The sequence below is a fragment of the Hypanus sabinus genome, chromosome 11 (genome assembly GCF_030144855.1).
Source record: "Hypanus sabinus isolate sHypSab1 chromosome 11, sHypSab1.hap1, whole genome shotgun sequence".
In the NCBI taxonomy this organism is placed as follows: Eukaryota; Metazoa; Chordata; class Chondrichthyes; order Myliobatiformes; family Dasyatidae; genus Hypanus; species Hypanus sabinus.
The window spans coordinates 77,410,145-77,428,341 of NC_082716.1; the positions used below are offsets into that span (position 1 = coordinate 77,410,145).

The 18,197-nt window shown below is 41.3% G+C and overlaps 1 protein-coding gene across 4 annotated transcripts in view; it reads left to right on the forward strand.

The window, feature by feature from the left end:
- The window catches only part of uck2a (uridine-cytidine kinase 2a), a 42,793-nt gene that overhangs the window by 19,581 nt on the left and 5,015 nt on the right, over nucleotides 1–18,197 (forward strand). For 3 of the 4 annotated variants that reach the window (XM_059984774.1, XM_059984772.1, XM_059984775.1), the window contains exons 4-7: nucleotides 1,811–1,953; nucleotides 5,343–5,440; nucleotides 13,633–13,686; nucleotides 17,828–17,876. In XM_059984774.1, the coding sequence (XP_059840757.1) occupies nucleotides 1,811–1,953; nucleotides 5,343–5,440; nucleotides 13,633–13,686; nucleotides 17,828–17,876 (344 nt within the window). The remainder of the gene's footprint in view (nucleotides 1–1,810; nucleotides 1,954–5,342; nucleotides 5,441–13,632; nucleotides 13,687–17,827; nucleotides 17,877–18,197) is intronic. The other variant, XM_059984773.1, reaches the window with a different exon arrangement.

Below are 18,197 nucleotides of genomic sequence, written 5' to 3' on the forward strand. Positions count from 1 at the left end.
ATTGAAAATGCTATAAAAATGCAAATCAAAATAATCAGATGTTGTGTAAAAATTTAGGCTGTCTAGGCCAAAAGAGTTTAAGAAATGGAAATGATTGTACTGTCTTGTGTGTTAAACGTCACAAGGATGTTAAAAATAGTACACATTTTCTTTTACCAAATAGTTGAAGGTGCAGTATGCATTCCTGTTTGTTCATTTTGGCTCCCTTTGAATAGTCATGGTCTGGAGTGCTGGGCACGAGTTAACATTAATGTTTTCCCTGAGCTTCCATGTGTGATTTATCTGCAGTCTTCTATGAAGGCCAAATGACAGTTTGATTTGGGGTTAGCCTTGCCCAATTGAAATGACCAGTTAGGACACTTGTTAAGTTTAATCTCAGTTTCAATAAGTTCAGGCTGATGAGCCAGCACACCAAGTAGGAGGATGCTTCTTAGTGGAAATGACAAACTGACAGTGGACCTGAAGCAGACGTGAAAGGGAGGAGGCAGGATGGAGCTCAAGTGGATTTGAAAAGGGGAGGTTAGAGTGTTGCTTAGGGTGGCCTGAAAGGAAGATGGCAGGCTGGAGCTCAAGTTGACACAGAAGGCAGAAGGTAGGTGGCGCTCAAGCGGACCTAAGAGGGTGGTGACCCGGTGGACTGTATAGGGTGAACCTACTGCAAGGATGGACGAAGCAAAGGGACAACTAAACAAGGATTGTGCAATGGTAATCAGCCACGGAGTGACTGTAAATGGACTGGGCAAAGTGAAAAATGTGCAGACTTGGCACAGATCAATGGCCGTACATAGGATTAGTTTAGAGAGCTGCAAGGGTGGCTTAAGACATGTTGGGCTAAAGATCTGCTTCTGTGCGGTGTAACACCATATCTAAGTGAAAACCTATGCTGAAATAGCCAGAATAAAGATCAAGTGATTCTATGCGATGTCTAGCTTCTTGGACAGAGGAAGAATTTTTTTTTCATTTATTTCTGAGCTTAGAAGCAAGCTTGTTCATCAAGCTTCTACAAATCAATCTTTTTTACTATATCCAATTCCCCCCGACTCCCCCCTCAGCTTTATCTCTTCTTGCACGGCATCTTCTTCCATCTGGGTTTAGATTTTGGATTTGGGTTTTGGTAACTTTTCTCCGCCTTCGGGATGGATTGTTCTTCTTCCTCTGGATTAGATTTTGCTGCACTCTGCTTTTTATTTTTAAATGGCTGGAATGGAATTTTCAGGTCATCACCAATTTGGGTCACTGTGACCAAAATTTTCTGTTCAGAATTTGTCAAGTGTTGTCATAGATAGTGTTGGGGATTTTTAAAGTTAAGTTTATGTTGAATTGTGTCTTTTTACTTCCTGTGCTTAAGGAAGTTGAAGTTGCTTTTCCGTCTCTGTTTCTAACATGGCAATGTGTTCAACTTTAGTCTTAAACTGTTCAATTTGTAATGTCATTAATCTGTGTGCAAAACTGAATTGTGTCATTAATAGCTATAGAAAATCCATCATCAGGTTGCTAGGCTTGTTGTAACTACACTCAGACCATGTTTTGGGTTTGGGTAATGCTGCTATCTCGGTTGGAAGAAATATTGTATTTGGAGTAGCAGAGACGTGCTTTTCTGGACACAATAAAGTAGGAGGCCAAAGCAATTGAAACTTAATGCACTTCGTGTTCTGAGCTACAACCAAGAAAGAAGTTTGTACAAATATGAATGCAAAGAGGGGCAAGATAAAGGAGAGATTTAAAATGCATCTTTTTTCAATCAATGGAATTACTTGTTAGCACTTTCCAGTTTCCATGTTCCGATTATTTATTTCTGTTTGCTTTCCAGAAAATCTGAAACAGTGACTGTCTACCCAGCAGATGTGGTGCTATTTGAAGGTATCTTGGCCTTTTACATGCAGGATATCCGGGACATGTTTCAGATGAAGCTGTTCGTGGACACTGATGCGGACACCAGACTGTCACGCAGAGGTACAGGGCAGGTAGAAACTATTGTGATGTGGTTTGTTTTTATGATGTCTGTATAAATTTGATTTCCCAAAACAAAAAAGGATCAAAGTTCATCCCTTTTCAGAGGACCACAATTGATGATTTGATCTCAAATAAAATGTACAGTCGGCCTCCTTATCCGCAGGTTCCGCATGCACGGATTCAACCAACGGTAGATCAGGAAAACCCAGAAGTTCTCCCTCCAGTACTCATTGTTTGAGCATATACAGACTATTTTTTCTTGTCATTGTTCCCTAAACAATACAGTATAACAACTATTTACATAGCATTTACATTGTATTTGGTATTATAAGTAATCTAGAAATAACTTAAAAGTACAGGCAGTCCCCGGGTTATGAATGAGTTCCATTCCTAAGTCCGTCTTTAAGTCGGATTTGAAGTCAGAACAGGTACATATGGTATTACAGGTTTCCCCCACAATCCGAAGGTAGAGCGTTCCTATGAAACCGTTTGTAAACCAAAATGTCGTAAAGCAAAGAAGCAACTACCATTAATTTATATGGGAAAAATTTTTGAGCGTTCACAGACCCAAAAATTAACCTACCAAATCATACCAAAAACACTAACATATAGTAAAAGCAGGAAAGGTATGATAAATATACACCCTATATAAAGTAGAAATATTGTATGTACGGTGTAGTTTCACTTATCAAAATCGGGAAGACAGCGAGCCAAAGTCGATTTGGGGGAAAAAAATCAGCATGTATGCATGTACACGCATGCACAAACAACTGCCCGCACAAGGTTTTGCGGTCATTGTAGTCTGTCTTGGGGTAAGCACATGTATAAAGCGGGCATCTTTTTTTTGTAAAAGCGAATACGGGTACTAATGTAGGTCATTCATAACAGCGAGTTGTCGTAAAGTGAACATTCGAAAAATGGGGGACACCTGTATTTAGCGTCAGTTAGTCAACCGTTTTTCTTAGTGTATAGTATATATTTTACCTTTCTATGCATATAGAACACTTAAGAAATATATGTATTTCAATAATTAAACCACTGCGTTGCTTAGTAATAATTGTAGCTTTCATCGGGGCAGGGCCTTTCTCACTTTATCCTTTAAAATTGTTCCAGTCATTGACCGACTGTAGCCTAACGCTTTTCCAATGACCGATGGTGTTTCACCTCTTTCCGATCGCTTTATTACTTCCACCTTATTTTCAATCATGATCGCGATTATTTTCGTGAACAGAAACACCGTGGATTCAGAGCTTCACTGCCGGGTCCTAATGTCCACTGCACTGAACATGTTAAATAAAGTCCGGAGTTCCGCTAGGTCCCAAAGACCACTGCACTGAGACAGATTAAATAAGGGACTTGAGCACCCGCGTTTTTTGGTATCCACGGGGGGAGGGGGGGAGGTTTCGGAACCAGTCCCCTGTGGATAAGGAGGGCCGACTATATTTGATTTCTGAAAAGTCAGTGATAATATCAGTAGACAGATCTATGATGACCATTCGTGAGCAGGACTCTGGAAGAGAGAGCACCAAGTTACTTGAACCCATTGTCTGGACTCGGCTCAGTTTGGGCCCTTGGCCATCTTTCACTTGGCCCATTCAAAAGTTCTACTTTACCATCTGCCTTCCATGAAGGTGGGTGGACAAAGTTCAGGAGTATTAGACTGATACCAGAAATTATGGATCAGGCCCTAATACGGAATAGTCTTGGCTGTGCCACAGGATGCAAAGAAAATGTGTTATTTATAAAATGGATCTCGTTCATTTGCCCTGAGGATTCATAAAGAAACAATGGAAATTCTGATTGTAGAGAGTTCTCCACAGGAGCAGAATTGTGCCATTCAGCCCAACGAGTCTGCTCCACCATTCCTCTCAACCCCATGCACCTGCCTTCTCACTATATCCTTTGATGCCCTGACCAATCAGGAAACTATCAACTTCTGCCTTAAATATTCTCAAGGACTTGGCCTGTACCACAGTCTATGGCAGAGCATTCCACAGATTCGCTACTCTCTGGCTAAAATAATTCCTCCTTACTTCTGTTTTAAATTTTGAGGCTGTTCCTTCTAGTTCCAGATACTCCCACCATAGGAAACGTCCTCTCCACATCCACCCTATCTAGTCCTTTCAACATTCAGTATCCATGCATTCGGCATCTGCCATCCATGCCTGTATCTTTCCTGTAACGTCGTTCGATTTTATCTCGTTAAGCATCCACAAGTGTGCTTATCAAATGCCTTCTGAAACTCCCAAGTAAATAAAATCCACTGCCCCACTGCCTCTTTTTGTCCACCCTGTTCACTACTTCCTCAAAGAATTCTAACAGATTAGTCAGGCAAATTTTCCCTTTATGGAATCTATGCTGACTTTGACTTATTTTTTTCATTAGTCTCCAAGTACCTCAAAATCTCATTCTTAATAATAGACTCCAATACTTTCCCAACTACCAAGGTTAGGCTAACTGGTCTATAATTTCCTTTGTTTTGCCTTTCTCCCTTCTTAAAGAGTAGGATGACATTTGCAATCTTCCAGTCCTCTGGGACCATGCCAGAATCAAATGATTCTTGAAAGATCATGACCAATGCATCCATTATCTCTTCAGCAATATCTCTCAGGATGTAGCCCATCTGGCCCAGGTGACTTACCCACCTTAAGACCTTTGAGCTTGCCTTGCACTTCTTCCTTTGTAACAACAATGGCCCTCACTCCTGCTCCCTGACACTCACAGAACTCTGGCACACTGCTAGCGTCTTCCACAGTGAAGACAGATGTAAAGTACTCATTAAGTTCATCTGCCATTTCTTTATCCTCCGTTACCACCTCACCAGCAAATTTCAGTGGTCCAGTATCAACTCTCACCTCCCTTTTTTCTCTTTATATAACCGAAAAAACTTTTGGTATTGAATTGAATTGAATTTTGGTTTATTGTCATTTAGAAACTACAACTGCAATGCAGTTAAAAAATGAAACAACATTTCAGTAATATTCTGCTTTATATTACTGGCTAGTCTGTTGTCAATACCTCTTCCATGTCTCTTAAGTTGCCACTGAATCTTTAATGGAAGACTTCTAGGATTTGGATGCATAAAACTCAAAAGTTTGTTTTATCCAGTGTTACCTGTCATTCAGTAGCATTTTATATAATCAACAGCCTGTTAGGCAATTAATTTCCTTTTTAAAATCCGAAGAATAATGGATCTCTGCATTTTTAACTGGTGTGCAGTAATTTCAGTAAATGATGTTTGTTCTTGAATGAGAAATAATGAAATATTTGGAGATATTCACACTTGAAGGAAGTAAAACGGGATGAGAAAGGTAGAACTAGAGGTAAGAAGAAATTATTTTTGAATGATTTCTCTGAATATTCACTTTGTACCTCCTGCTTGTTTTCAGTATTAAGGGACATCAGTGAAAGGCAGCGGGACCTAGAACAAGTTTTAACACAGTACATAACATTTGTCAAGCCAGCTTTTGAAGAATTCTGCCTCCCTGTAAGTATAACAATTGTACAACTACCATGCAATCATCTTGGAAATTAAATAAAAGGAAATATATGAAGTTACTTGGTGAACTAAGTTACTTGAGAACATATAATCATAAGAAATAGGAGCAAGGGCAGACCATTTAGCCTCTCATGTCTGCTTCAATAACTAATAAGTGTTGATTAATCTTTTACATTGAGACTTCTACTAACACCATACTCCTTGTCTCCTTTGATATCGTAAAGCCTATTGACCTGTTAGGAATGTACTCAAAAAGTAATCCTCCTCTTAAACAGAGTATTCCAAAGGTTCATTACTTTCTGGGTAAAGAAAATTTTCTTCAACTCATTCTGAAATATAACAAAAATATCAGTCTCACCAGGACCATTTCAGAGACTCCACAATCTGAGAGTGCTAGACCAATTATGTTATCACAGAGAGGAATTGTTCTGTTGGCAACTGTTCTATAGCTATTCTCCTGGGAGAGGGACTGGGAAGGATCTTGTCATTCTATTACCATGGCCATAACTTTATAACATCCAGCACTTTTTCTCAAGTTCTAAATTTGCTTCCCCAAGATTTGGAATCCTGTTCACTACTTCATCATTAAATCTTGATCAAAACAGTTGAGTTTCCAAAATTCAGTACATTAATGCAGACGCAGCTTTTCGTATCATCTTTGATGCAAAGTTAAAATAGCCTTATTTTGAAAGTTGCCGTCCTTGAGAGATTTCGATGGTTTTAATAATTTTTTTAGTACTGACTTCAACTGACCTGTCTAATTCTCTTTTTTTTCTTTCATAACAATAAACACTATATACATTTCCTACCCCAGAAATTTCTTAGGAAAGCTACAAGGCTTAGACCATTTAAATTTTTCAATATTAATCTTGACTCAAATAAACTTCCCATTCTTAAATGATTTTCATTCATCCAAGGAGCTTCAAATCTTGTACCTGTTGGTAATTGGATTCTTCTTTTAAAATTTTTCCAATAATGAAATACTTTCACAAATCAGGTACATTTGCTTTCTTGCGTTTAAATTTTAAACTCCAGAAATCTTTTTTTTTATTGGTAATTATATTTATGAAGCTTTACTTGATTAATTTTGTTTGCAGTATGTTGACTGCCTCATACAGCACCCATTCTTTATAGGAATATGGAAAATGTTCTCTTAGCGACTGTGGAAACAAGGTTGCAAAGTGACAGATAGACATACTTTATTGATCCCGAGGGAAATTGGGTTTCGTTACAGTCACACCAACCAAGAATAGTGTAGAAATATAGCAATATAAAACCATAAATAATTAAATAATAATAAGTAAATTATTCCAAGTGGGAATAAGTCCAGGACCAGCCTATTGGCTCAGGATGTCTGACACTCTGAGGGAGGAGTTGTAAAGTTTGATGGCCACAGGTAGGAATGACTTCCTATGACGCTCAGTGTTACATCTCAGTGGAATGAGTCTCTGGCTGAATGTACTGTGCCTAACCAGTACATCATGGAGTGGATGGGAGACATTGTCCAAGATGCAATGCAACTTGGACAGCATCCTCTTTTCAGACACCACCGTCAGAGAGTCCAGTTCCACCCCCACAACATCACTGGCCTTACAAATGAGTTTGTTGATTCTGTTGGTGTCTGCTACCCTCAGCCTGCTGCCCCAGCAAACAACAGCAAACATGATAGCACTGCCCACCACAGCATCGTAGAACATTCTCAGCATCGTCCAGCAGATGTTAAAGGACCTCAGTCTCCTCAGGAAGTAGAGACGGCTCTGACCCCTCTTGTAGACAGCCTCTGTGTTCTCAGTGATCGAGTTGAAATCAAGTATTCCATAAACTTATAGACATGAGGAAAAGTTGAAAATGATGTGGAATAGCCCAATTTTAAAGAAAGGTTTAAAGGCAGTAGGAGTAATCAATATCAGAAATGAATTAGAATCATTTTGGAGGGAACTGGTGGAATCGTGTATAAAGGCCTTTGAACAAAAATAGTAATGTAGGATGTAACAAAGGTAAAATAATAAACATGGACACTTTAATTTACATAATTCTGGCAAACCAACTTTACCAAAAAACATGGTGAATGAGTTGACATGATGGGTGAAGATAGTTGTTTAGACTGTTTTATTGAGAAACTGACAAGGGAGCAGGCTATTTTGATCTACTATTGTGTAATGAGAAAGGGTTTGATTGTTCTGAGTAAGGGACTTCCAAGGACGTGGGATTATAATATGATATAATTTTATGTTTATAAAAAAAATTAAAGTGATTTTTGTTCAATCTGAAACTGGAATCTTAAACCTGTGAGGCATCAGTTAATTATTGTGAAGTGAAACACTACAGAAAAAGTATGGTAAACAAGCTATGGCCAAGTTTAAAAGAATTAAAAAATATATTACATGCAGGTTTATTTATTAAGGGCAAAATAAATAGAAATGTGGTCCTGCCATGTCTTTGAAAAGAAGTCAAAAGACAGAACGTTGCCAACAAATAAAACAGCGAGCCTAGAGATTGAAGCAACACACAAAATGCTGGTGGAACATAGCAGGCCAGGCAGCATCTATAGGGAGAAGCACTGTCGACGTATCGGGCCGAGACCCTTCGTCAGGACTAAATGAAAGGAAGATTTGAAAGTAGGAGGGGGAGGAGAAAATGTGAAATGATAAGAGAAGACCAGAGGGGGTGGGCTGAAGCTGAGAGCCAGAATGGTGATTGGCAAAAGGGATACAAAGCTGGAGAAAGGAAAGGATCACGGGATGGGAGGCCTAGGGAGAAAGGAAAGGGGAGGGAAGCACCAGAGGGAGATGGAGAACAGGCAGAGTGATGGGCAGAAAGAGGAGAAAAAAAAGGTGGGAAAAATAACAAAAAAAACTGAATATATCAGGGATGGGGTAAGAAGGGGAGGAGGGGCATTAACAGAAGTTAGAGAACTCAATGTTCATGCCATCAGGTTGGAGGCTACCCAGCCGGTATATAAGGTGGTGTTCCTCCAACCTGAGAGTGGCTTCATCTTGACAGTAGAGGAGGCCATGGATAGACATATCAGAATGGGAATGGGATGTGGAATTAAAATGTGTAGCCATTGGGAGATCCTGCTTTCTCTGGCAGACAGCGCATAGGTGTTCAGCGAAACGGTCTCCCAGTCTGCGTCGGGTCTCACCAATACATAAAAGGCCACACCGGACGCAGTATACCACACCAGCCGACTCACAGGTGAAGTGTGACCTTACTTGGAAGGACTATCTGGGGCCCTGAATGGTGGTGAGGGAGGAAGTGTAAGGGCAGGTGTAGCACTTGTTCTGCTTGCAAGGATAAGTGCCAGGAGGGAGATCGGTGGGAAGATTTGGGGGGGGGGGGGGTGGGGAATGAATGGACAAGGGAGTCGCGTAGCGAACGATCCCTGCAGAAAGCAGAAAGAGGGAGGGAGAGCAAGATGAGATGGCGGAAGTTACGGAGAATTATACGTTGGATCTGGAGGCTGGTGGGGTGGTAGGTGAGGACAAGGGGGACCCTATCCCTACTGGGGTGGTGGACAGATGGGGTGAGGGTAGATGTGCAGGAAATGGGAGAGATGCGTTTGAGAGCAGAGTTGATGGTGGAAGAAGGGAAGCCCGTTTGTTTAAAAAAGGTGGACATCTTCATCCTGGAATGAAAAGCCTCATCCTGAGAGCAGATGCAGCAGAGACGGAGGAATTGGGAGAAGGGGATAGCATTTATGCAAGAGACAGGGTGGGAAGAAGAATAGTCCAGGTAGCTGTGAGAGTCTGTAGGCTTATAGTAGATATCAGTAGATAGGCCGTCTCCACAGATGGAGACAGAAAGATCATGAAAGAGGAAGGAGGTGTCAGAAGTAGACCAGGTAAATTTGAGGGCAGAGTGAAAGTTGGAGGCAAAGTTAATGAAGTCAACGAGCTCAGCATGCGTGCAGGAGGCAGCGCCATTGCAGTTGTCGATGTAGCAAAGGAAAAGAGGGGGACAGATACCCATATAGGCTTGGAACATGGACATCGTCAGCGCTTCTCCCTATAGATGCTGCCTGGCCTGCTGCGTTCCACCAGCATTTTGTGTACATTGCTTGAATTTCCAGCATTTGCAGATTTCATCGTGAAGCCTAGAGATTGTGAAGATTTCAGGATTTAGTGAAGAAGAATTAAGGGATTGATAAAGGAAAAGTAAGGTTTAAAAAAATATGTATATTATAGTACTTGTGCTGGCATATACTACCTTCAGATTCATTTTCTTGCAGGCATTTACAGGAAAATGAAGAAATACAATAGAATTTATGAAATAATATACATAATACAGTCTATGCATAAGACAAAGTAGTCTTCTCAATTTTGTTTAGGTGTTGCCTGAAGTTAATTTTTATCCCTTTATAAACTCTATACCTTGCTGTTTATTCTGGAGGCCTCTCCTGCACTCTCCTTCCCTTTTACATTATCCTCACCTTTTAAGCTGTTGAACCTACCACACTACTATATAGTGTAAAGCCCTATCCACAGCCCTAGTTATGCCATGTACCAGGCTCCTAGTCCCAGTGAAGCTCTGGTGGAGCTCATCCCATCAGAACAGTTCCCTCCTTCCTCAGTATTGGTGTCAATATCTCACAAGTTCAAACCCATCTCCCACACCAATCTTTAAGCCACATGCCTGGCTCGCTGATATTATTAACCCTGTGCCAATTGGCACGTGGCTCAGGTAACAATCCAGAGGTTATATATTTTTTGATCTTAATCTTAATTTTAATTTAGTCCCTAGCTGTTCAAATTCCTGCAAAAGAACCTCTTTCCTTGTTCTTCTTCTGACATTGATATCCACATGGACCATGACAACTGAACTTTTCTCTCCCATGCCAAATTCCTAATGAGATGTCTTGGACCTGGGCATCAGGCAAACAACACAGCCCTCGGAACAGAGAATTGTATATATTCCTATTTTCGATCCCCATTTACAGCTATACTTCTCTCCCCCTTTTTGAATGGCTTCCTGACACATGATGCCATAGTTCAGTCGCTCACCCACTTGCAATCCTCATCACAAGCCACAATCTCAGACCTGCTGGAAAAGCTCACTGGCTGAGGCTTCTCCATCACGACCACTCAGATCCTCGTATCTTCCTCAATCAGTCACACCCTCTTCCCCCTGACCACAGTCTGAACTTGGAGTTAATCCAATGAGTGACTGCCCTCTGAAACAGTGTCAAGGTAACTCTTGTGTTTTAAGCTCCATTTCCAGGTCAGGTTAGACCATGAGTTCATCGAGCAGCCAACACTTGCTGTAAATATGGATATCCAGGACCGCAATAAGATCAAAAGACATAGGAGCAGAATTAGGCCATTCAGCCCATCGAGACTACTCAGTCATTCCATATTGGCTGATTTTATTATCCCTCTCCACTCCATTCTCCTGTTTTCTCCCCATAACCTTTGACAACTTCGCTAATCAAGAACCTGTCAAACTCCATGTTCAATAGACCCAGTGGCTTGGCCTTCACAGCCATCTGTGGCAGGTAATTCCACAGATTTACTACCCTTTGGTAAAAGAAATTCCTCCTCATCTCTATTTGAAATAGAGGTCTGTCAATTCTGAGGCTATGCCCTCTAGTCCTAGAATCCCTTACTATAGGAAACCTCCTCCATATCCATTGGATCTAGACCTTTCAATATTTGATAGGTTTGAATGAGATCCCCCCCCCCCCCCCCATTCTTCTAAGCTCCAGCGAGTACAGGCCCAGAGTTATCATACGCTCCTCGTGTGTACATTAACCCCGGAATAATTATTGTGATCCTACTCTAGACCCTCCCCAACATCAGCACATCTTTTCTTAGATAAGGAGTCCAAAACTACTCACAATACTCCAAGTGTAGACTGACCATTGCCTTATAAAGCCTCAGCATTGTATCTTTGCTTTTATATTCTAGTCCCCTTGAAATGAGAGCTAACATTGCATTTCCCATCTATTCCACTGACTTAACCTTAAGGGAATTGGACATGTGGATTCCCGAGTCCCTTTGCACCTCTGATTTTTTTTTCATTTTCACCTCATTTCAAAAATAGTCCATGCCTTTTTTCCTCCTACCAAAGTACATGACCATATAATTTCCTACACTATATTCCATCTGCCCATTGCCCATTCTCATAATCTATCTGGGTCCTTTCACAAACTCCCTTCTTCCTCAGTTCTACTTGGCCTTCCACCTATCTTCATATTATCTGTAAACATGGCCACAAATCCATTTATTCTGTCATCAAAATTATTGACATATAACATGAAAAATGCAGTCCCAACACCAACCCCTACAGAACACTGCTAGTCATCGGTAGCCAACCAGAAAGGACCCTCTTTATACCCACTCCCTTCTTCCTCAACACTACCTGCCCCTCCACCTGTATTTGTATCTTCTATAAACATGGACAAAAGCTAACAATTCCATCATCAAAATCATGTATATATGTGAAAATAAACAGTACCAACCCCTACCCCTGGGGAGCATCACTAGTTGCTGCTAGTCAACCAGCAAAGTCCCTCTTTATTCCCATTCTTTGTCTCCTGCCAGTCTTCTATCCATGCCAGTATCTTTCCCATAATGCCATGAGCTTTTGTTGAGCAGCTCATGCATGACACTTTGTCAAAGGCCTTCTATAAATCTAAGTATACAGTATCGACTGGCTCTCCTTTCTTTGTCCTGGTTGTTATTTCCTCAAATAATTCCAACAGATTTGTCAGGCAAGATTTCCCTTGAGGGAAACAGTGTTGACTTTGGCCTATTTTATCATGTATCCAAGTACCCGAAAACCTCTTCCTTAATAATAGACCCCTTCAACATCTTCCCAATCACTGAAGTCGGGCTAAGTGAGCTATAATTTCCTTTCTTCTACCTCCCTCTTTAAAGAGTGGAGCAACATTTGCAATGCTTCCTCCAGAACCATGCCAGAATCTATTGTAACTTGAAAGATGCCTCCACAATCTCTTCAGTTACCCCTTTTTCTAACCCCAAGGTGTAGTCCATCTGGTCCAGGTGGCTTAAGCACCTTCTCCTTAGGAATAGCAACTACACTCACTTCTGCCCCTTGACCACTTTCGAATTTCTGGCATACTACTTGTGTCTTCCACAGTGAAGATTTAATAACTATTTTACTTAACTTTGAACCGCTATTTCTTTGATTTTGTTTTTCCCCTTCTGCCTCCCCCCACCCCCCATTACAACCTCTCGAGCATAATTTTCCAGCGGTCCAATATTCACTCTCATCTCTCTTTTATTCTTTGTATATCGAAAGAAAACATTTTGCTTTTTTTTTGTTATTGGTTAGCTTACCTTCATATTGCCTGTTCTCTCCTTAAGGCCTTTTTTAGTTGTCTTCTGTTGATTTTTAAAAGCTTCCCAATCCTCTAACTTCCTATTAATTTGTGCTATATTATATGACTTCTCTTTTCCTTTGACTTCCCTTGTCAGCCATGAATGCATCATTCTCCCTTTAGAATACTTCTTGGTTGAGATGTATCTATACAGCAGGTTCCAGATTGCTCCCAGAAACTCCAGCCATTGCTGTTCTGCCATCGTCCCTGCTAGTATCCCCTTCCAATCAGCTTTGGCTCCTCTCTCATGCCTCTAATTCCCTCACTGTATTGCAATACAGATCCACATGACTTTTTCTTTTACCTCTCAAACTGCAGGCTGAATTCTATCATATTATGATCACTACCTCCCAAGGGCTTCTGTACCTTAACTCCCTAATCAAAAATGGTTCATTACAAAACACACAATCCAGAATTGCTTTTTCCCCTAGTGGGCTTAACCACAGCTGCTCTTAAAAAGCCATCTAGTAGGCATTCTACAAATTCCATCTCTTGGGATCCAGCATCAACGTGATTTTCTGCAATTTACCTGCATGTTGAAATCCCCCATGACTTTAGTAACATTGCCTTTTCTATCTCCTGTTGTAATTTATAGCCCACATCCTGGCTGCTGTTCAGAGGCCTGTATATAACTCCCAGCAGGATCTTTTTACCCTTGTAGTTTCTTAACTCCACTCACAACAATTCTACATCTTCCTATTCTATGTCTCCACTTTCTAAGGATTTGATTTCACTTTTTACCAATAGAGCCACCCCAGCCCCCTGCATACCTGCTTGTCCTTTTGATACAATGTTTATCCTTGGATGCTAAGCTTCCAATTATGATCTTCTTTTTCAGCCACGACTCTGTGATACCCACATCACACCTGCCAATCTCCAAGAGCATTACAAGGTCATCTACCTTATTTTGTAAACTGCATGCACTCAAATACAACACCTCCAGTCTGGAATTTATCACCCTTCTTAAATTGAACCCCTGTTACACCTTGTCATCCTATTGGCTGCAAGTTTGCCCTATCAACTGCCTGTTCTTCCTCACAGTCTCACTACATGCTGCATCTAGATGGATACCAACTGCCCGTCTTCAGTCTTATCACTCTGGTTCCCACCCCCTGCCAAGTTACTGTAAATCCTCCCCAACAGTTCTAGTGAACTTGCATTCAAAGATATTGCTCACCCTCAGATTCGGTGTAAACTATCCTTTTTGGACAAGCAACCCCTTCCCCAGAAGAGATCCCAATGATCCAGAATCCGAAACCCTGCCCCCTGCACCAATTCCTCAGCTACATATTCTTCTGCAAAATCATCCTTCCCCTCACTAGCATGTCACACAGGCAACAATCCAGGGATTATGACTCTGGTGGTCCAACTTTTCGTCTTTCTACCTAACTCCCTATATTCTCTTCAGGACCTTCTCCCTTTTCATGCCCATGTCATTAATACTATTATGTTCCACGACTTCCAGTTGCTCAGTTTCCCCCTTTAGAATACTGTGCATCCGATCTGAGACATCTCTGACCCTGGCGCCTGGGAGGTAACGTGCCATTTAGGTGTCTCTTCCACATCCACAAAATTCCTGCCTGCTCCTCTAACTATGGAATCCCCTATGACTGTTAGACTCCTCTTCACCTCCCTTTCATTCTAAGCCACAGTGGTAGACACTGTGCCAAAGAGCTGACCGCTGTGGTTTTCCTCTGCGAGGTTAATCCACCACCACCACCATCCCCTTCCAAGAGTATCCAAAGTGGTATATCTGTGGTTAAGGGGAACATTCACAGGGGTATTTTGCACTGGCTGCCTGTTCCCTTTCATCCTCCTGGTAGTCCTGTCCTGCACTACCTGGCTGTGTGTTCTCAGCCTCCCGAATGATCCAGAGTTCAAAACCAGTTCCGCTTCTAATTCTTCAGCAAGGTCTGAAAGAAGCTGCAGCTGGATGCACTCCTTGCAGGTGTAGTCATCTTGGACACTGCAGGTTTCCTGCTTGGCATCCCCAATGCTCTAAGAAAGAAAGAAAAATTAAATGAGAAATTCTACCTATAGTCTTTGCCTCTCCTCACCAAAGTCTGAGCTCCCCACTCTAACACTGGCCCATTCGCACAATGGCTGCTCGGCTTAAGACTACCTTCTTTTTATTGGCCCATGCCAGCATCTCCTTAGGATCTGTGGCATGCCCAATGGGGTCCGTCAGCTCCTACATCATGCAACTACAATGAATCTCACCTGATCCTGCATCCCTTCTTTATTTAATTAGCTGTAATTTTTTTTTGAGTTTTTTTGAGTTTGCCTGTTGTTGCCTGTTACTCATCTATACCTCCTTGCTGAAGGCACAGACTGATACTCCTATACTGGTCCACTCACACAACGGCCGATTCAAACTGGCCTTCAGGTCCTTGTCCACTGCCTCCTTTTGCCAATGCTTCAGTCCCCCCACTTAATATCACTTATACCTCACTACTTTTTACTCGGCCAAGTGCATCTTACAAACGACGAGACTTGCTCTTTTCAATGGTTCTCGCTCCCGCTATTCCAAGGTGAAACTCAAAAGTTGATGTGAGTTCATGAAAGGTAAATGATGTGTGACAAAGTTGTCAAATGTTTTTTTAATTGTTCAAAATGGATAAGGAATAACTAGTGGATGTGGTTTATTTGGACCTTGAGAAGATCTTTGATAATGTGCCACAGACAAAATTGTGAAAAACAATGAGAGCACATGGTATTGGGGTAATGTTCCGATATGCACTGAGGTTTGGATAATGGAAGGGAAACAGGAATGAACAAGTCTATCTTGGGCTGGGAAGCTTTGATCATTGGGGTGCATAGCTTATTTGTGTTGGAATGCTATTTGTTAACAATCTATAAATTCTCAGAGAAATGTATACAAGATACACCCTGAAATGATTTTTCTTCACAACCATCCACAAAAACAGAGAGCCCTGAAGAATGAACGACAGTTAAATGTTAGAACTCCGGAGTCTCCCCCAGCTACCCCCTCCCGCACATAAGCGGCAGCGACCAACAACCCCCCTCCCCCCCACTGCCAAAAAAAAGCATCGGCACCTACCACCAAGCGCTGAAGTGTGAGCAAAGCAATAGCAAAGACACAGACTTGCAGTTACCCCAAAGACTTTGTGTTTCACCCAGTATTTGACATACCACAAGTTCTCTCTCTCCTTAATAAGGGAGGAAGAGGTGTCTCCATTTTCCCAGCGAGCAGGGAGGCATTACAAACAACTCGCTGGTTTACACTGGACTTTTTCCATTACGTTGCTTTTTTTGAGCTCTGTGCCTAAAGATCCCGGATCTCCAGGCACACAGTCACAGGTAACCCAACTCCCCTAGCAACACACAAGTCTCCTGTCGTGACACCGACTCTCGATCTGCCCGTTCCAGGCTTCCGAATCTGAGCCAGGCTCTCGGGCCAAGTCTTTGGTGTGCTGAACAACTACAGCCAATTGTGAAACCCCATTCCCGCAAAGAACCATAGTCAGCATTTAACTCTGGGTCAGGGTCTTCAAAAGAACCCTGAAAGGGAAAAATAGGGATATTAAAGATGGAAATAGAGCTGTTTGTGTGGATGCAAGCAAAGGAGTCGCCATAGATGCCATCCACCTTCCTGAGCTCCACCTACATCAGACAGACAGACATTATTGATCCCGAGGGAAATCAGGTTTAACAGTGATGCAGAGCTGGGTGGCAGTGTGGCCTGTAAAGAGGATGTGGAATGGCTTCAGAGGGATATGTAGACAGGTTAAATGAGTAGGCAAATACATAATCTAGAAAAATAAAAGTTCATCCATTTAAGTAAAAAAAAAATTCACTTTTTCCATTGGTGGGAGTACGAAAGGTTTTAATGTCCATAAGCACTTGGAGATTTCATTCACAAATTATTGAAAGCCTACTTAGAAGATCTCAACTAGTTTGTGGGCCTTTATTGAGAAGGACTAACTATAGGAGTAGAAATGTCAGGCTACAACTATATGAAGCCTGGATAAGACAGCATCTGAACAACCGTGAAAAAGAAAGGATGTGCTTGTGATGGGCGTGCAGTGAAGGCTTCTGGGTAGTGAGTTTCCCTTTATTAAAGTAACAGTTATAGAGACCGGGCCTGTGCTATCTTAAGCTTAGAAGAATGCAAGCTGTTCACGTCAGAATTCTTAACAAATAAGGTAATGGGCATTGATCTTTTCCCTGGCTGGGGTGATTAGAACCAAATCTCAAGGTAAAGAGCCTGCTTTCCTAGACAGATGAGGGGAAATTTCTTCTGCTAGAGGGTAGTGACTTTTTTGAATAATTTACCCAGCATTGGTTAGGTCACTGACCAACTTCAAGACCAAGATTTTCAGAAATTAAGGGAAGCTGGGGATATAAGAATGTATGTTAAGATACATATCACCATGATCATATTGAATGGCAAAGCAGATACAGTACCTAACAGCATTCAGGCAGGCCAGCAAAATATGAGGAATATCCTGATACTGTTCACATGTACAGAGAGAAAAAAGGCTTCCATGAAGCAAGATGCTGGAATAGACTGACTGACTGAATAGAATAGTAGCTTTCTGTGCCGTAAATTCTATGTAATTGTAAAATGTAAACGTCTGTGCAGCTTTATCATGACATTTGCATTTAAAGATGCCTTGGTTCAAGCAACAGTAAGCATAAATGCTGCAGTTCATGTAGTAAGTTAAAAATGTTAAGTCATCTTGTAAATGATACTTGCTAAAGAAATTTTGAAAGATATTATTTTACATTGAGCATACTCAAGTATAGTCACTGTATTGCATCAATTTTAAATGTACCTGGCAAATAGAATGGCTAAGGTATCTCGTATCATTTGATAAATTGCTTCACTGAGTAGTACAAGTCATGCAAGATGAATGGCTAAAGCTTCATGTCTGTTTTACTAGTTTCTTCTTTATGGCCTTGGCGTAATAACAGTGACCTTGCTAATCTACTCTTGCTTCATCTATTGTGGATGCACATGTTAAATCATCATCATTTATCTGATGTACCAAATGTGCTTCTTCAAACAGACCAAGAAATATGCAGATGTTATCATTCCAAGAGGAGCAGAAAACTTGGGTATGAAATTTCTCTTTGCTTTTTTTAATTAAGTTTTTCAATAATTCCTCTGCTGCTAGCATCCTACTTTGGTTTTATAGATGACCTTGGAAGAGATTGGCCAACTGGCATTAAATGTTTTAATTTTCCCCTGACACATCCACATTGGCTTATTGCCTGCACTGCAAAAGGCTCTCTTAAAAATCTTAAGTGTGTTTAGTCACAACTGCATCAAACGAGAACTTCCTTGACAAAGTCTTAGATGATCATTGATAATAATGAAAGGATGGATATGCCCCCATATCCTCTCTCCAATGCAGGTCCAATGAGTGACCTATTATT